The 21,817-nt window shown below is 42.3% G+C and overlaps 1 protein-coding gene across 1 annotated transcript in view; it reads left to right on the top strand.

Moving 5' to 3' along the window:
* Positions 1-21,439, top strand: part of LOC122789795 (adhesion G protein-coupled receptor E3-like) — a 1,074,489-nt gene extending 1,053,050 nt beyond the window's left edge. Inside the window, exon 12 of the mRNA XM_044057237.1 lies at positions 21,332-21,439. Within this exon, the coding sequence (XP_043913172.1) occupies positions 21,332-21,439 (108 nt within the window). The remainder of the gene's footprint in view (positions 1-21,331) is intronic.
* The last annotated feature ends 378 nt before the right edge of the window (positions 21,440-21,817 follow it).

The raw sequence follows: 21,817 nt of genomic DNA, 5'->3' as shown, positions 1-21,817 counted from the left end.
GCCCAAAACATAGCTGAGGTTGTAAGACCTCTGTGGGCACGTCTGACAGGGGCAGTACGCCCACGGATGCACCCACGAGAACCCCTGGACATCTGTCTGTGTGGTACCATCTCTGGGCCATGCCCATGGCTGCTGTGTGGGGAGGCATGTGCCACAGATACCACATTACCCTGGTCAATGCCCACTGTATGCTGTCCATCACCTAGGGACATTGGTGACAAAGGGTGTATTGGCAGGATAACTGTGCGCATTGATGGGGTCGACAGCTGTGTACTGTCAATCGGCTGACCAATGGCAGACCCTGGCATACTTTCCTGTGCCATTACACAGATGTCATCATTATCAGTACCCACGGCACCTGATTCAGGTTCCCTGCTACATGACACCAGAGCGGCAACAGAACCTGTGGGAGGGAAACAGGAAACACAGTTTACAATGTCTACACATTACCAGTGATGCACACATGCACACATGCACACATGCACACATGCACAGGGGCACACATGCACACATGCACAGGTGCACACATGCACACATGCACAGGTGCACAGGTGCACACATGCACACATGCACAGGTGCACACATGCACACATGCACACGTGCACACATGCACACATGCACACGTGCACACATGCACACATGCACAGGTGCACACATGCATACATGCACACATGCACACATGCACACATGCACACAGTTTCACACAATTGTACAGTACTCAGTATGCGTGATATCAACACACAGACACAGACACACCTACATGCATACAAGGAGCACTACTAAGTGAGCCAAATAGTACTATTACTATCAACACTATTACAGGAATTGTTAATACACACTCACCAGCATGGATAGGCTGCATTGCTGTTATACCAGAGGGTCCTGCAGACGTGAAGAAACTAATGTCAGTGGGCACAACTGTGCCATTGTTACTGAGTATGATACAGGTCAGTAGTACAACAGTCGCCTTTCACAGGTCGGCTGCTAATATTGAGGATATCACACTTGCACATTAAATACTATGGTGACAGCTACAAACCATGGACACACCGCACACATGCATTAACTACCAGTGTACACAACAGTCAACTATACATATGGCATATTACATGCACGTTCACTGTCTTGCTGCTGCGTGGCTCCAGCCTCCATCATAATGCATGTCTGCTGCTGTTGTTGTTGCTGGCAGACTGGAGCCACTACACTCATGAGTAGTCCCTCCACTCTGGTGAGTGGGGATGTGTAGCCACCCCACCACCTGTGGTGACCTGTTGCCTGTGGATATCCGACGCACGCTGATGGACATGTCTGATTAAATCACTGCAGTGATGTCGTACCTGCTCATATGTCCTATTATGCGTGCCTATGTCATTTACCCGACGGACAAGGTCTTGCCACAGTGCAGCCCTCTCCTGCTGATTCTGGCTGGTGCAGGAAAAGAGTATTGCATAATCCCGCACCAGGCTCTGGTGTATCTCCTCATCCTCAGCTGTGGAGTAGGTGGGATTCCGCAGGTGGGCCATGTACCTGAGAAAGAAAATAACCTGGTATCAGCAATATATGTCAGCAGAATTTGGCACACATACTACACATGCTACTCGACTGTTATGATACAACATATCTCACATATGTAGCATCTGTCTGTCTATTGGTGGATACACATGTAGATGGCCAGGTATCAGTGCTCAGCCAGCAACTGTGCAACAGTACCTGGCACACTCCATACGACATACTACCAAACTCCAGCAGTCAGAACACCGATTCAGATCAAGAGCACCTCCTCACTCTGGGGGTTTGTATCTAGGTACTGTATGGCCTACATCATCAACTACTGTGAGCTGACCACACACTGATTGCCCTGGATATACATATCCCACCTCCACCACCAGCACAAACAACTATAGTGCATAGCATTACAGATACAAACTTTACACTTTGTAACAGTGACATGGTATTTTTTCAGCCCACTGGGCCAGTGGCAGATACAACCCACAATGCTGACCCCTACACAATTGCTTTCTACAGACATCTCCGAGAATGCATGGATCATGCAATTCCATATATGACCAAGACACTCTCCACAAAGGGACAGCATCCTGTCTGGTGGACCCCAGCCATAGACAGATTGTATTACAGAAGATGGAAGCTACTGCAAGACAGAGCATAATTCCATAAAGGGAGGGCATGTCTGAGCAGCACTAGTAAGGATCTATTTTCCATCATACAAAATCCATGGGCAACTTTGAGAGGGAAATCAAGAGGGACACTACGGATAACCAGAAGGCCTTCTTCAGTTATGTTAGCAACCTGGTCAGGATCCATCCTCTATGCCCATAGTTAGTACACAACAACAAGTATTTCACTGACACCACAGATATTGACAACATTGTGGCAGACAGGTTCAGTACAGGTGTCACCCCACCCTCTCCCCAAAATAAGACATAGTTATCCCAGCTGACTGTAACCTCCCTGTCATCACAGATGTCCAGGTGAGAGCCACCCTCAGGACAGCAGAATACACAACATGAATGGGACCTGATGGTATCCCCAGTTGCATGCTACATAAACTCTGACAGGAGCTAAACACACATATAGAAGTGCTATGTAACACTAGCCTGACTACAGGATATGTACCTGTACACTGGCGCACAGCAGCAGTGGTTCCACTCCACGAAGGAGGCACCTCAACATACCAATACAATACAACACAATACATTACATTACAATACAATACTATACAATATGCTACTGCCCCTGGGACTACAGCAGCATACTGTTCTGCTACCCTGACCATTGTGACACATGTGGTGTGATGGTACCTGCTGCTGTCACACAGTTACACAGGGTGACTCATATGTCATATTACCTATCTGACTAACATTCAGCAGGGGTATGTGTGACATGTACTCATGGGGAGTCTTGCTTCTTAACACTGTGTGGTTTATTGCAGGGTATGTCTTATCTGTGGGTAGGAACTCTTACCTCCACATGTGCACTCTATTGCAGTGGCACGGACGACACACAGCAGACATTTAGGTTGTGGATGGTGTGAGGTGTTACTATGGTTGTTGGACATCTGTCATGGGTGTGACTTACATATGTAAATCCTGGAGAGGTAACCTCTATGTGGGTAGCATATGTGTACTCTGTGGTGTTGTCAGTCACTGTGCATTGGTAATGTGTTTGAGTGCATTCTCACAGTGTTGTACATGTCACTGTGTCCTTCTCCATATCTGTAGCTGTCATGTGAGGTCCATACCATGGCATACATTATGTGGTGTGGAGGGATACACCGACCTACATGTCCATAGCTGACACACCATTTCCGCTGACACATACCATGTGCAGGTATTCCAGGGATGGTGTGCCACTGTGAATATCATTGGGGCCACTGTTGTACACATTTATGACCCTGTTCACCCCTGACACATGCAGTGGTGGGCAGCCAATCACATATCTGGTGGTTACTGGTGTAGGTGATCTGGAATGTGGTATGGTACTCCGGTTTTGACACTGGTGTTCACTCCATGCCTTTGTCACCAGGCACCTGTTGCAATACATCTGTACGCATGTGCCTCACTCAGAATTTATATACATCTCTCTCTCTCTCTGTATATATATATATATATATATATATATATATATATATATATATATATATATATGTATATAGATATATCTATATATATATATATATATATATATATATATATATATATATATATATATATATATATATATATATATATATATATATATATATATATATATATATATATATATATATATATATGTCGTATACATATACACACATATATATATTGGTGTACATCTATTGCTATAGATGTGGCCGGGGGGGGACAGACGGGGTGTGAGTGACAGCGGGGGTGGGGCAGGCTGTGTTGCAGGTCATCATATACAGTCATACCTGTAGGTAGTCAGATCAGTCTGTCTATGTATATGTATCTACATATATCTATATCTGTATGTGTGCATTACATAGATATGTTTGTACAATATTCTATCTACATCTTTCTATGTATTCCTACATCTCTCTCTCTATGTATGTATACATATATGCATATCATATATATATATATATATATATATATATATATATATATATATATATATATATACACACATACATATGTTGACATACATACGTATCCATATGTTAGACAGGTATATCAACATATTTGTCTACCATACTGTATACACACACTAACATACTGCTAAACATACATAACTGTGTAACCTACTTTGTACATGGCACTACAACCTACAATCAACCAACATTGATATGTGCACATAGATGCTCTCACATACAAATGTATGTACAGCCTTCACTGATAGTTGCTGTATGTCCCCTGCCCTTTACACATCTTCATATACATATGGATACAGACCAATGACACATATGGAGGGTTCACAGTATGTAGACCTTTATAGTATTACTTTACATTACCTGTGTTTGTCACAGCTGCTTGTGTTGCCGTCTGGTTCTCTGTCCTGCTGCTCCACTTCCCAGTTGTCAGCTTTCAGGTAGCTGTTGCTGAACAATTTGTTTGTGTCTGCTTAATTGCAGTTTTCTCTGTCTCTGTCTCTGTCTCTCTCTCTGTCTGTCTCTCACGTCCTTCTCAGGGTGCAATTAAAGTATTGCATGTGTGGACTGGGAGTACAGCATACTTTTGTAGGTATCTGCATATACCCATGTGATGGCCTCTGCACCAATTGTTAGCCAGCATTTGCTAATTGCATGTGGCCAGTTGTGTACTGATTGCAGTTCTCACTGTGATTTCAGAACAGTGCTATAAAAAGGTATGTGAGATAGGCGTAGCCCTTTCAGATTTTAAGGGCAGGGACCATGCTGTTATGCTGTGGACAATGTTCTGTGAGTGTAAAGGTTGGTATCTCTCTCATATTTCCAGGTGTGTTGTAGATTAACATTCCTCCATTCATTTCTCCAGTTTCCTGTACTAACTGTTTATGTACACTGACACCTACAACTACTACTACTGTTAATGTGTGTGTGTGTGCTTTCCTTTCACTTTTGCTTGCACTTTGTTGCTAAGGCTTCAATAGTTGCCCTTTACAGTCACTACTTGTATGCCTGCTAGGTGTCTTGACTGTAGTGTGCTGCTGTAGCTTTCCTATTTTCCATGTACATTCACACCTTGGAATGCTTGCTATATCTGCTAGGGTGTTACAGCATGCAGTGTGGTCTGGCCATGGTGTGGGCCTTGACATCTATTAGGGTATTTGAGTATGCTGCTGAGCAGGCCCCAGAGACTTTCAGGTTCATCTGTTATGTGCCTCATGGAATGGTACATATCAGTGGGTACACCTATTAAAATGTCTGGTATGCTGCAGTTGTGACTGTGGGTTAGCATGAGCATATGTATTACTACACTTTTTCTGCCATGCAAGTGATGAATACTTTCAGGACTCCATAGTTACCATTGCATGTGTTACACCTTTCTGCCTACTGTTTGTACATTTCACATGGGGTCTGTGGGGCATCCCTGTAAGTCATTCACTGTTGCTATGTCTAGGCTCTTAACTATTCAAATATGGTGGTGTCAGACCCGTCATGTGTACAGATATTTGCAGGTTGTCCGCATTTCTGCCTCATATTTTGGTCAATATCTCATGCACACCTTTTTCTGGCAAGTCACTCTGGGCTCAAGTCAGAATATGGTGACAAACATTCAAGTTTCAGACTGCATACCCTTCCAAACATCCCACAAAGTGCAGACCCTGTTACTCTCTGAACTGTCTGCGTTTGTTGTAACATTATTTGTAATGTGTCCCTGGTTTTGGGCCTTTGCTCCACATATTTTATTACTTGGTCCAGATGTGTTCCTGTAAGAGGTTGTGGGGTATGGGCAGTGCTTATCCTGCTGTGAGTATGTGTGTGGCTTGCAAGGTGCTATAGTGACATTATTACCTACTAGCTTCCAACTAGCATGGCTGTTTCTGTTCACACACTACTATTATGGAAATCCACTAGTTTTGATAGTAATTCTAAATGGCATGCTTTGTGTACTACACATCTATATTCCCTTTATATTCATTCCTACTATTACATGATATATTTATTTTAGCACAATGTTCTTGTATAAGAGTCATGGCTTAGTGGTAAGTCATGCAGACTACTGTTTCCTGGGTTCGGGACTCACAGTGGGATTTTATTTTGCTTTTGAACTGAGTACAGGACCTGTCAATCAAAGTGACTAAGGCACTTTTAAGCAGTTGTAACCGGGTTAGCGCTGGTTTGCGTGGAGCTCACGCATGCGCACTGGCGGTTAGCTCCGCGCACACAAGCGCACACCCGCTTACAACCGCTTAACGGTGCTTACTCTGGCGCACACCCGCGCTATTTTCTTTGAAAGAAAAGAAAATGGGGAGACAGGAAAGTGGTGAAAAAGGGGTCACAAAGAGGGTATGACAGTAGGGAAACAAGCTTGGGATGTGCAGGAGGGATGTAGGTAAGGCCCATAGCTGCCCATTTCATCATCAGCAACAGCTGTGCATATGTATGTAATTTGGTGTGACATTTGAAACCTTCCACCCCTGGGAGAGGTGTCAGGACAACAATAATACTTGTACAGCCAATTGTAATTGATAGGTTCCATGTCCAGTAGACATGTGTGCAGAATGGGCAGCTATGTATGGGGCGTAATTATTTTGTGGGTACAGAGTGCCCTTTTTTTTTTTTTTTTTTTCAGGTGAGAGTGGTATGTCAGGTGAAGGAAGTCGGTACAGCTCGGGAGGTAGGTTGGGTAGGTAAACAGACAAGACAAACAAGACGCATACAGGGGCGGTGTATGACACGTGTGGGGGGGTTACGCAATTGACGGGGACGGAGGTTTGGATATCCAGAGCCCATGAGCCCACAGATGGCAACAGTGGAACTGATATCCCCACCCATAGGCAGTTGCCACTGTTCCTTTGCTGCCCAGGACGGGGCTGTGCTGGGGGCTGTGTAGGCGGGGCAACAGGCATGGCCGTTAGTTGCACCACCCGTGCCTCGAGCTGGCGTAGGGGCTCGAGAACAGAGTCCCAAATCTCCCTACGCACCACAGTCCGGACGCTACGGAGGGTGAGTGGTGGTTCTCCTCCGGCCACACTTGCAGTGGGGGGCGAGCCCCATCCCCTGCAGTGCTTCCACCCGCAGGTGGCACAGGGCCACCGGAGGAGGGTCCGGACTCGGCACTAGTGCCAGGTGCACTCGCCAGCTGAGGTGGGTCCACTGGAACCCGCCTTCCCTGTCGTACTATGTTTTGCATTATGTCATGACAGTTTGGGTTAGTGACATATAATACCATTCACAATTAGTTGTAACAGCATGCATTAGTATTCCCATTAACCAAACACCCAGATATTCACACCACTGAACAGCGTGCATAACACATGCATAATTTGAACAGAAATACACAGTCCAACAACATGCAGGGTTAATTGATGGCAACAGGCCATCAGGTGTGGATGTATGAACAGGGCAGATGCATCAACAGACATGCAAATATATATGATCCAACAGGACAAACATCCAGGGGTGTTAATTGTGATTGCACATACCATTTTCACGTGGAATGGGTTATATGTGGTTATAGGGTGGGGTGAAGAAAGTAATATTAACACCTTCGAATAGCAATACATATGCTGTACATTTCTTATAGCTACAGTTATATACACACTACTGTTCTAACTACAGTTTCCTATATGATAACTATTTCAACTTGGTGATAGGACTGTTACTGCAACATCAATATACATTTTATGGTTCTTCATACACATTCATATCTAGCTTTGTTCAGCTACATCATCCTGCTACATTTGCTTTATATAGCTGTAGACAAGTGTGGATGTTTGGTATATCAGACAAACATCCTATCTGCATATTGCAGACTGAGAGCAACATATCCTGATTTTGGGATACACATTCCAGATGCAGCAACACTTTGAACAGATTTTGCTGTTTGGTTTTGAATCTCACATGCATTTCATTCTGTCTTGACTGCAGTATACTTTATTCAGGGTTATTACTACTGTATTGCTGGATTCATGACACTTTCTCACACTCTCTCACTTGCTTTCATTTTACTATTCAGGATGGTACTTCTAGGCTTTATTGACATGTTTTACCAGTAGTTATTACAATCCTTTCCAGCAGTCTCACTTCTGTCATGTTTCAGTATTTCCACAGGGATATATTTCACACGTGATTTCATCATCTTCTGCAGCTATACTTTTCAGCCTGCTGCAGATTGTGTACTATTTTCTTACAGGCAGGGCATTTTTATTTCAGAATATATGTCGGACAGTTTCATGTTTAGGTTAAACTTACAGGCTGAAACACACTTTTGTAATCAAGCAATACTTGCATACACTTTCACACTGTTACTTGCAGATTTTATTCCTTACTGACTACACTGCACTCTTTTGCTGACTGTCATACTTTTATGTTTCTTTACAGTTACTGGTAGTGGATTACTGACCTGCCCGGTGACGCAACTGCACCAGCCTATTGCCATAGGCTCTGCGGTTCGCAGAACGGACACCTGCAGCTGTAATATAAATGAAGTAATATTGGAATACACATCTCCATAATATCAGCTAGTTTAATTTCTTACATACATAATTAAATGTTACTTACTCAGTAGTGGGGTGTTGGGTGTTTGCCGGGCCTCCTGGATCCAAAGGTTCAGCTGGTCCTGCTTACATCTCTTCAGGTCTGCATGGTGGTGACGGACCTGCTCACCAGTCCTTGGATTCCCTGTGGCACTGGTGAGATCATGAGCCAACCGGTCCCACGCCTCAGCCCTGTATGCTCCCCAGAGGACCTGGCCCTGCATGAGTTGGGCCTCATGATTATGGACTAGGAGCCAGACCATGTACCTGGACTCCTCAACACCCCACCTCTGTGCTCGAAAGCGACTACCCTCTCCTACTCCTGTCATTCTGCCTGCAGGTCATTTCTACAATCATTTATGCTGTGTATTCCCGCCTATGGGGCTTATATAGTCCGTTTTTCCCGCACATATCTGTGATTGGCCATTTTGGAATTGTATCAACTTCAGTAAACCTGCATTGTCATGCTCTAGTTTGTATTCATTCCTATATATTAGCTATTATTGCATTTACAGGTACTGCTGTCATGGCTTAGTGGTTCTGTACCTTGACTATGGTGTATAGTATCCTGGGTTCGAACCTCGCCACTGCTTTTTATTTTTCATGACTGTCTAGACATGCTGAGGGGTGTGTCTGTGTAAAGGCAGTTTTGATATGGCTTGCTCAACGTTGCCCGTCGGTTAGCTTGTTTGCGCGCTGCGCAGCTCCGCGCAAACGGGGTACGCTGGTTTAAGCCTCATTTGGCTATCAGCACACATATTACGCTCAGCTCAGTTAGGGGCACATAGATTTAGCATGTTAAACCACTGCTCAGCTACGGGCACTCATTTTGCACCAGTTAAACCACTGCTCATCTACGGGCACATGCACTCACTCTGTTAAACTGTAGCTCAGCTATGAGCACATCTGGCATTTTTTTTTCTTTTGTTACCTCACATGTCTTCAATATAAATGGGCTATTTCATTACATTTTACATATATTGGGGTTTTATGTGTACATATTTGTCAGGGACTTGTTTCCTGCTTATTTTGAAAAAAAAAAATTGGTGTTGTGGGGGCTCGAAACATGAATGCCTGCTCTTCTGCCAACATCTCTACCGCTACGCTATTGCTTCTTGGCTTATTTTGCATATTTAGTTCTTATATGCTTTCCCACTGACTGCTAACTGTAGCTGCGCTACGGGCACGCCCACGCAAACGAGCACACTCACGGTTAAACAACTTTACAATTTAAAAAAAAATATGACATGTTCATTTATATATATATTTTATGTTCATAGTCTGTGGGGGAATGTGTTGTGTTGTGTTTATTCACATTTCCATGGACTCTGTTGTGGGTGTTTACTTTGGGCACTTTTACACTTCTGGGTGCGTGTCCGCTTGCGGGGCTCAGCCTACGGACATGCCCCCTACTGTCTTACACGGACCGTGTTAGACTTAGGTGTGATTCAGCATGCTCTCATGAATATGCAAAGCATGCTGACATCACTCCATTTAACTCCAGCCTCCGTGTAAGAATTATAACTCTTACATGGAGGCTTCGTGAATCCTGGGGATTATCTTTTTACTCCAAATTGTATGCAAATGTTTTGCATTTCCTTCCTGTATCATAGTGTGACTTTCCTGGTAAACAAATGTAAAATAAATAAAAATAAATACGCTGACAGTATGTTGTTATTGCTGTCTGCATCTTTCACACCTGATTGTCCTGGTCATGTCTGAAAGGTGTCTCCAGACTAGACCACCTATGTGGTTATCAAACTTGAATAACAAATAAAATAACTAAACATATATTAACTGCAATTTTGTAACACTATTTAGCCCTGCATGTAATGGTGTCTGCTATTTATAGTGCTACATTTTATCCTTGCTATCAGTAGAAACTGGTTTCCAGAAATTTTCCTCACAAACTCAGTATCCAGTGTCAGTAAAATGGGCTGTATTTATTGTAAGCTACTTTTAATACACTGGAAGCAGAAAATGCTAATTTATTCCATACAGAAATGAAAAACAGAGCCCCCTTGGCTTGTCTCAGTTTTTACAGAAGCATTTACAATATAGACAGAACCTTACTGCAAGGTTTAAAGTTCACAGCTGATGGCCCTGCCAAGCCATCCGCTCATGGCACCAGAGTTCAGGCCAGATCTACAATAAGCCTTGTGAGGACCATCAAACTTCAGCATTTCTGAATCATTGGTTAGAGCCCGTTATGACCTCTGATAAACCTCCAGCTGAGGAACCACATTCTTGATTGCCTTTGTCAGGCAATTTACTTGAGCCCCGCGTGGTGCTGCGGTAGCATTGTCACCTCACAGCAAGACGTTGTCACGTTCGATTCTCAGCTAGAGCGTTTCTGTGTGGATGCATGCATGAATGGGCGTGCCTTTGTTGAAGGCTGCGCATCAGGGCTGGTAACTCGGCACGTAAAAATCCACTACCAAACATTAGCGGACCGGAGTTCCGCTGTGGCGACCCCTAACCGGGATAAGCCAAAAGACCCAACAACAACTAAAATGATACTTGAGTTTTTAATGAAACAATAAATGCAATCAATTTCCTGACTGAGGTGATGTGAAAATTTTGCAAAAACACAGATGACATTATGCACACTTAAAGGCACATACCCCTATTTCCTCAGGCAAGATGTTGCAATAAATAGTGCAAAAAGTAAAGTCAGTTTATCTTTACAAAAATGCAAGGTTGACTAACCAAAAATACACACCTGTGATATGCATGTCACAAATGTTTACAGTACCACTGATGCTGAATATTTACACAATGAAATAGTCTTTGCTGGCTGATCAGATGCCAAATGCATACACTAGGACATTTATCTTGTAAACCAGTTCTTCTGAGATGCCGTGGTGGTCTGCAAATGTTTTTAACCTCGCAAAACCTCTCCAAACTCCTCTGGATCTTCCATTTGTGATTTCTGATGTGAGCCATCCAGCTTCTTGTTTTAATATGCTTAAGTTAACACCTGAATGACATTCACAGCCATAGCAGGTACCCTTAAGGGAGCATCAACTAAACCTAGCATCAGCATTAGTAACATCAGAAAACGTTTTCAACTATAAAGATAGGCATATCCAGATACAAAAGTATACACTTTCACAGGGGAACCCCCATGCTCTGCAACTGTGCATGTTATATATATATATATATATATATATATATATATATATATATATATATATATATACATATGTGTGTGTGTGTGTGTGTGTCTATATCATCACTCACTGCTTGATTTAATAATCAGACAACACCCCCACTTATTTCTCATCTCTCTCCACCCTCCCAACCTAAGTGATCACTGTGTTATAAGCATCAATATCCACCTTGATTGCAAAACGTCCACTTCCAAGACTCATTACTGTCTAACATAAATCACAAGTAAGCATTACAGCATTACCAAACTAAAAACATCTATCCTGCCTCAACTGGGACCCTGTACTCTCCTCATTAGACCCTAACAATGCTGCCCAGCTCTGCAACCAGTTTGTAATCTACAAGACTGAAAACCCTCCTGTCTCTCAGAGATGAGACTCCTGGAAGTCTGATCCAACTCCTTTTACCAGACAACACTGCACCCTCCTCAGAAACCTGTCCAAACAAGCCATCATATCAGGACACGTCAACCAAACCTTTTTTTCTCCACTAAACAATTTTGAGCAGTGGTAAACCTGCTAACAGGTCGTAAAACTCTTCCCAATGCTCACTCTTCCTCCTCTTCACTTTAAACCTCAGACTTTAGTCCTCATTTTTCAATCCTACCCTCAATCAGCTCACATACTTTATTCTCTCACTCAACCTCTCCCTCACCTCCCCCTTATACATTCCCCTTCTACTTTGAAAAGATCATACCCAAAGATATTATACCCCTCCTTGAAAACTTGACTCACCTGCAGGGTCAGAACTCTCTCCCAAAGTTCATATTCCAGTGTATAGAGTACATTGTTACCCCTCTGCTACAAACATACAACCTTTGCTTAACTCAAAACTATATGCTCAACATATGGAAAACAGCAAAAAGCATACCTCTCTCAAAAAATCCAGCCCCAAGCTACTCAATGATTACCACACAATCCCCATCCTCCCAACCCTTGTGAAAAACTTAGAAAAACTGGTCTATAATAAAATCTCAAATTACAAAAATCAATACCACCTGCTCTCTTCCAAGTAAATGGTGTCTGGTCCAGCTGCAGCACTTCCACTTGGGCTTTGGACCATCACTGATCACACCATTTTAGCTATGGACAAAAGCCTCCTTACTGGATCCATATTTATAGACTTTACCAAACCCTTTGTACTGGTTGACCACCAAATCCTGTTTAACCACCTGACATTGGGATTAGTCCTGACACTATTCCCTGCTTCCAAACTTACCCATCCAACTCATATTTCTTAGTAAATTTTAACAGTACTTCAGCCACCACTCCATTACTTAATGGAGTCTCACAAGGCTCCATACTGACCCCTCCTCTTTACTCTATTTTTATAAATACTCTTATACTCAATCTTCCCTGACTTCCAGTCTCATTATACACCAATGACATAGTTATCTTCTACTCCAGCCACACAACCCACTCAGTTCAACATGATCTGCAAAAAGATTTCCTCTCTCTCATTAACTGGCTCAGTAGTAAAAAAACTATTACTTGACTCCTCAAAAACTAAAACTATTCCCATTAGAACCACCACTAAAAGGAAAAGAACCCCAACTCACTTCTTATTCTTGACCACCTTAACAATGCCACTGAGCAGGACAACACCTTCAGATACCTAGGAATCTGGCTTGATTCCTCACTTAAATTCCACCATCATTTCGAACACACCCAGAAAAAGATAAACTGTCTACTCTTCTGGGTCAAAAAAATATTTTTTCTTCTCCCATCCAACAAGAAATGCTATTATCACAGGAATTCTTCTAGCTTACCTCTTGTAAAACCTGCCTCCAAAAGTAACACTACCACCATCCAAACAATCTCCAACTCCTTCTACCATTTATTACCCCTTCCCCAAAGTATGAACACCACTGTCTTACACTAATCAAAGCTAACTGGCTGCCTGTTTAGCAAAAAGCCAATCTACTCTTTGGCTCCCAGCTTTCTACCTTCTGAAAGAAAACTCCTGTTCCTCTGTTTAGTTTACTCTATCATATAAGTTTAGATCTCATAGTGACTCTGGGCCTCTCCTCCAACCACCTGAAACAAGACTTCATGGCTCTAACCATTCACTTTCTACCTTTGGCTCCAAGTTCTTGAGGGACCTTCCATCATATCTTAAAGATCTCTCCAACTACTCCTCTTTGGGCAGTAATGTAGCTAGGGCAGGATGAGAGGGGCAGCTGTCCTGGGTGCAAAGTGTATAATACTTTGGCTACATAATGCAAACGATTCAGGGCAGAGGTAATGATGATGACAGAATGACTGAAGGCAAAAAAGAAAGGGGTGTCATGGGCTAACATGGAAAGACAGCATTATTAAGTAATTAGTATGATTTTACAACAATTTAAAACAGCAGTTTTTACAGTCATGCCTGGTATGCTAAAGTCAAAGTTATGAAGAGTTGTATTCAGCTAAATGACTAAACAATAATAACCACACACACTCACACACACACACACACACACACACACACACACACACACACACACATTATATTATATGCACAACGATCATAACAGTTTAAAATGTACAAAACACGGTGTGAGATTCTAAACATATAATGCTAGAGGTCATGTGCTGCCCCAGTGCCAGTGTGAAACTGGTGAGTAACAGAAGTCAACAGGCCTATGCAGCATAGTTACAGCTCCACCTTTATGTTGCAATTGGTACTCCAGGCAGTAATCTGGTGCTCAACACAAATGCCGGCAGCAGCGGTTTCTTCATGTAGGTGGAGCAGTACAGAGAAAGGCATGATATTAGATTGGGGCTAGGTAAGACTGCATGTACTACTTTATTACCTTATTTTTGGACACTATCTACATCATGTATGATGAGAGTGACTATTATCATCTGTAATGTTTTAACTGTATAGAATTGATTAGATGTGTAGTAATATATTGCAACATCCTGTAGCAGTTCTTTCAACTTATTTTTTGGATAGAATTTGTAATGTAATCCTTATTGTATTAGATTATACTGTATTTGTATTGTACTCTATTTGGAGTTTTTCTCCGCAGGCCTCTGCTGAAAACGGGTTCTGTAAACCCAGTCAGACCACCCCAGTAAATGTCAAATAAAATAAAAATAAATAAATTATGTTATTTTTCCTTGCTGTGTGCTCTTAAGTGTTCAAATGCTCTTATTCTGATGCAGTTATTATTGCTTGTTAGTAGCCTGATTATCTGTTATTCTAAGTAGCTTATCTATTTTGGTTTTACCACATGTGCTTCACGCCAGTTATTTTATATTTAAGAAGGTTTTTGTGGTCTACACTCTTGTGGACAAACCCTTATCAAAACCCTCTCTCAGTAAGTCTGCCAATTATTCAGAACACTGTCTAGACAATTCCCATCAGCTTTTCCTGCCAGCCTCGTCGACATGCGCATACTAAAAAGTAACAAACAAATAGACGAAATGGCAAAGCAGACTGGAAGAAGGTTTAATAAACAAATCCAAGTCCAACACGGTAACTTTCTTTAAGCGCTTTTCATTTGTTCCAAATAAACAAACTTCTTCAGAAGTACTAACTGACACAACTACAAACAATTAATACAAAAAAGTGCAGGAAAACCAGATCAAATTAATAATGCGCATACTAAGACAGCACCTGCCTCATGTTCACTGACAGCCCTCTTCCCAATAGCACATAATTCTTCTACTTGCAAGAAATGCATCTACATCAGTAACCTGGAATCCATGCTCTCTCGCACCAGAGTCAGTACTCCTGACAAAGAGATTACCAGCACAAATATCACACCACCCACATCACATAGCCAAGCACAACCTCAAAAACTTACTGAAACAACAGAGACCTCCAAAATGTACTCAGAAACATTCCACACACAACACCAAACACAACACATATGGCAGACAACACACCAGTGTCTTACAAACACAGCCCATAACGACTAACAATAAACCAACGCAGCCCATAAGACAGCAAAATAAACCAAACATACTAGTCATGGGTGACTCAATTGTGAGATACACCGATGTCCACCTCACCAGGCAAAACAAGAAGGTCATGGTCTGTTGTCTGTCAAGTGTCAGAATCCACCACATCACGCACACACTTAAGTCTCTCCACAACAGGTGACTCTGTCATTGTCCATGTTGGTGTGGATGACTTGAGACATACCTCCCTGCACTATACGAAGAGAGATATGATTGAACTCTCAGAATATGTGTTCCAGGTGGGTATGACCCTAGCCCTAAGCAGCATCCTGCCTTCATCAAGAATGATTCCACAATACCAACAAAAAATAATTGCCTTCAACAATTGGCTTAGTTTCTGGTGTCTTTCCAGGGGCATCCAATATCTGTCTGCCTGGGATGACATGGCTGACAGGCCTCGATGCATTGCCAGATATGTCCTCCACCTGTCACCCCTAGGATTTCAGATCCTGGCCAAGGCTCTTGCCTCCCCCATTGTGCCTATTTTAGGCTATGTCCCAAAGACAAATCTTCCAACATAAAAGATCTGTCAAAAAGCAAATTGAAGGTCCTGCTGCTTAACAATAGGAGCCTTAACCTGAACCTCGCACTGGAAGATGACGAGGTCTGTGCGGTCACAGAAACTTGGTTCAGGGTTGTGGAGACTACCCCTGCTTACCAGGCTATACCTCATTCCGCACATTCCAACCCCAAAATGAGGTCTGTAAGACTACAGCTGGTGGAGTCTATCTTCATTAAGGACAAGGCACACCTCCAGACTGGTTTGCAAGCATGATGCACTGGAATTACTCCAGGTGCAACTGACAGTTGGAAAGACACCCATCCAAGTTATAGCTAGCTATAGATCCCCCTTCTAGACTCAGGACACCCACTCCTCCTACCTGGACCTACTTGACTCCATCAAGGTACTCCCTACCACCCTGATCATTGGTGACTTCAACTACCCTACCATAGACTAGGTGAACTGTTCCTGCACTAATGCACTCACCCAATGATTCCTTGAATTCATCAATTCTAATGCACTAGACCAGCATGTCTCATCACTTACATGGGGAGATAACATTCTGGACTTTGTTCTCACCGACACAGGCAACTGCTGTACCACTCCCATAATATGTTCTTCCCTGGTGAGATCGGATCATCAGTCTGTCTCATTCAAAGTTTCTATCCCACAACCTCCCCACCCCCAGCCATAACCAGGTTAAAAACTTCTCAAACGCTGACTACAACCTCCTAAGGAAGGGTATCAGTAACTTTACACTACCACCCCCTCAGAGGATGTAGACAACTATGCTGAACAGTACACCAATGCAGTATACAAGCACCTGTACAACTGCATGGACTCAGCCATACCCAACATAACTAAAACCTGCTCCTCAAGGAAACACAAACCTGTCTGGTGGACATCCTCTATCAACAATCTTTACAACAAAAGGAAGAAACTATTGTCTAAGGGTAAAAAGGAACAGGAAAAAAATCCCTCCTCAGCCTCAACAACAAAATTAAATCACTAGTGAAAACCTCCAAAGCAAATTATGAATTGAAAATAGCCTCTGAAACAAAGGTAAACCACAAAGCCTTCTTCAGTTATGTCAGGAACCTCCATGGTAAAGCCTATGTTTGTTCCAAATTAGTACTTAATGGTACCACTTACACTGATCCTGTTGACTTAGCCAACCTGCTAGCAGATAGGTTCAGTGCAACCTTCACCCCCATACCCCCCCAAAGGGCCATTCAACATCCCCAGTACTTGTCCCACACTTCACATCTCCATAGATCAAGTGTTAAAGGCCCTATCCAAGGCAAAGAACACAGTTTCCATGGGACCTGATAGTATCCCAAGCTGTATTCTGACCATCTCCAGCAAGAACTAGCTTCGCCATTGAGCACCCTATTTAACCACAGCCTAGGTACAGGCTTCATTCCAGCAGAGTGGAGAACTGCCATTGTCATCCCCTTGCACAAAGATGGTGCCACTACTGACCCTAGTAACTATTGCCCCATTAGCTTGACAAGTCTGATCTGTAAAGCCATGGGGTGTATCATTATGGTTCTCATAAACAAGGACATAGGCAGTCTCCAAGCAATTGACCCCACCCAGTTCGGATTCACCAAAGGTAGATCTTGCCTGTTGAACATGGTTAATGTCTTTGAGACTGTCACCAAGGCCCAAGATGAGGGAAGGTTAGTACATACAGCTTACCTTGACTTTGCCAAGGCCTTTGACACAATCCCCTACTCAGGCATCATCAAAAAACTAAATCAGCTTGGAGTAAATCCCTGTCTCATCAGGTGGGTGGCCAACTGGCTCACCGATAGGATCCACAAGGTCAAAATAGGCACCTCCACCTCTGATAGCAGACCTGTCATTTGTGGCGTTCCCCAGGGATATGTCCTGGGTCCCCTAGTTTTTGGCACCTGCTTCTCAGAAGTCCAGGCAAAGACGAAAGGCCTGTGACAGACGAAGTTTGTGGATGACTGTAAGTTGGGTGCTGTCATTGACTCCCCAAATGATGTCAACAAACTGCAAGAGGGTCTCACAGCAACAAATGACTGGTGCCAAAGTCATGGCCTTAAGTTAAATGCAAAAAAGGTATTATCATACCATTTGGCAAAAACACAGCCCCTAGTGATTACCACATCAACGGCAACCACCTAAGCACACAACCTGTGGTGAAAAAACTGGATATTCAGGTTGACAACAATCTCACATTCAACCATCATGTAGTGGTAGTGGTCAGAAAAAACTTTTACTTGGTTCATCTCATACATAAAGGGATTGCATCCAGAAAAAAGGAGGTTATTAGCTCTCTGTACTCCTTCCTCATTAGACCAATAATTGAGTATAACACCCAGTTTGGTATGTACCTCTCAAAACACTTGCACCAACTGGAAAGGCCACAGAAATAATTCACAAAGAGAATCCATGGCCTACAACACCTGTCCTATGTGGATAGGCTCAAATCACTATCACTGTACTCCTGTCACAATATAATTTCTAAATTTGCAACAGGCCATAGATCTTCTACTAACCATTGCACTGCCCTTCACAAACTTAATTGGCTAGAGCTACCCAACTACCTCACCTATATTCAATTAACCCAAGCACACAGACTTATATTTAGCCCCTCTCTCTGCCCCTCCCTTGCCACCACCTTTAAAATGCATCTACCCAATAGATCCCTAAGATCCAACTCCCAAAATCTGATTGAACTACACAAACCTTCCTGTCCACCAGGAAAACATCTTCTGTCCTTCTCTCTAGCTCACCTGTGGAATTCTCTCCCTCCACTAATCCGTACCACTCGCAGCCTCTCTTCCTTCAAAACGTTACTCCACTCCCACCTAACATCTCAATGAGAATGCTCCTGTTCCCATCCTGCATAAAGTCCACCAACTTAAGCTACTCCCCAGGATCCAGTACATCTGCAAACTTCCTCTTATGTTTTTTTTTTTAACTCTAACAAGCATCTTTTGGAATTAACAGATTTTGTATAGGATTGTATAAAACTTGTATTTTTTTTTTAAAGAATGCCTGCTCTTGTATTTCACTAATGCCATTTCTTACATGTGCTGCTGTACCATCTATTGTTATAACATTCTTTTAATTAACTTGTATTTGTATATTTTACTGGAGCTTTTCTCCCCAGGACTCCATTAAAAACAGGCTCCTCATGGCCCAATGGACCATCCTGGCAAACAAACTGAAAATAAATAAATTAATAAATACTTTGTATTGTACAGATTTGCTCAGAGGTGATCTGTGTCTCGCCTACAAGGAATATTGGACCCTGCCCTACTAGAGATCCTCATATCCGTAAGTCTAACTCCTCGTGCATTACCCACTTGAAAGACCTAAATCTAATATACAACATCAAAACAAACCTGCTGGAGAGACAGGTTTGTCTCCCAGAGGCTGCCCCATGTCTGGAATATACTTCCCATACATGTCAAAGTATCTCGCTGACCCTCAAGCACAACCTTGATGAATGGATGGGAAAACGTAAATTTGTCCCAGGGGTTCCACCTGTGTTCCTCATTGACAGGGGAAACAGGTGCTGACTGAGGTTTCTTTTTTTTGGGAATAAACTCTTGGCTAGGCTTATAAGGGCCCCAAGGCCTTTAGCCTAGTTACCTCCTATGACCCTACGATCCTGTGTATACCTAGTATTGTTTTGTGAGATGTCTTCTTCGTACACTGAGAATGTCTTGAACCTTGTTTATTAAAGAAGGTCAAACTGTATTAATGTAGCACAATGCCAAATTATGCGACTACATGCATGCATGCAGCAATATGGCCAACATACAAGTGGCAATGTAGAGATGGCCAACTTTGTGGACTCTTGACAGTTGCAAGATGTGGTCAGCAATCACTGGAGTAAGCAAAGAATAGGTAATGGAATTTTATTAAATAGAATATTTCCAAATCTTGTTAACTTTTGTTGGCAGAGCACAAATTAGATGTACTACTACAGATCTGTAGCATTGACATAGTGGTGGAAAGTCTATGGAATACTATGGATGCCATATTAGGGGCAGACATGAAAATTACTATCAAGGTCACCAGAAGCTCTCTGCAATGCTACCCCAGATTTTATGGAATCACACCCATGGTTATAATAGAAGAGTTTAAATATTTAGCTCTTATTAACTGGTCATAAATCAAATTCATAATGAAGCAACTATTTATTTTTGTTCTGCATAATTCTTGAAAGTGATTAAGTATTTTTTAGGCAGAATGAAGCAATGATATTGTATGTGCAGGTGCACACAGAGTTGGAGTGACTTTGTAAAATTATGAGGCTAACGGGTCTATATCACGAAATTGAACTTCCAAAATGTCGAACATCATAAGTTCGAACTTGGAAGATCGATTTCGGATAACATTGAAACTGCAAAATAGTGAATTTTTTCACAGGGAAATAATTCGCTGTTCTGAAAAAAACACACATAACACAATCAAACCAAACACCTTCAAAACCTACACTAAACCTAACATACACCACTATCTATGCACTATCCTTAACCCAGTCCTAACCTTAATGTCCTTCACTACCGCACACTTACCTGGCCCACGCTCTAACCCTAAAGTCCGTCATTACCGCACACTTCCCCGACCCAGGCCCTAACCCTAAAGTCCATCACTATTGCACACTTACCTGACCCTCGCCCTAACCCTAACGTCCATCACTACCCATTCGTACACTTACCTTGACCCGGTCTCAAAATGCCAAAGCCGCAGAAAAGACCAATCAAATTCTTTCCCTGGGAAAGAATTCAGGTTTCTGCAGCTTCAACATTCTCAACTTTCGAACTACCAAGTTCGGCCTTCCGGTATTCGGCGTTCGTATTGTTCGATTTCATGATAGGAACCCGAGGCTAACAACTATAATTTAAGTACATGCTTTCAGTTTGGCAAAATGGGAAAAATCACAAGAAATGATACCTGTAAGTATGCATAGTTTATTATTGCACATAATATGGCACTAGTTAAAAGGGATCATGATTTTTGTAAAATATTTTATTCCATAATTCAAGGATTATTCACATGCCTATTTTTTTTATTGTAGATTAATATCATTCTGTTCATCAAAACTATCCACATGTTAAGACAGCATTTTTCAACACTAAACAAAGATGTATCCACCATTAAGAACACAAGGTATGGAATTTTTTAATCATGTATTTTACAAATGCCCCCTAATACTAATGGAATCTTTTACAAATGTTCACTAATACATATGAATACTGATTATAGATAAATCGATAGAAGTGTGCTTACTAACTTGGTCATGATTCCTGGTTATGTGCAGTATATCAAAAGCTAGGGAAAAAGTTAATATAAATAGAAAGCAGATTATTGAACAGTAAATATGAAGCACTGACTCAGGAATTCAAAGGTAATCCCAGGTATGGTGCCATGAGATACAACACTGTAACCACAGTTGCTTCCTGATTTATTCCAACGCTTAGTAGAACTTACTGTAACCTCACTAATTTTAACCCTGATACATTTAACAGAATTCTAAGCTCCTTTAACTGGTCTATTCTCAAGG

Source organism: Protopterus annectens, chromosome 15.part0, assembly GCF_019279795.1.
Source record: "Protopterus annectens isolate FY-2018-M chromosome 15.part0, PAN1.0, whole genome shotgun sequence".
Lineage (NCBI taxonomy): Eukaryota > Metazoa > Chordata > Ceratodontiformes > Protopteridae > Protopterus > Protopterus annectens.
Note: the sequence above shows the minus strand (reverse complement) of the source record. Positions and strands in the feature narration are given on the sequence as shown.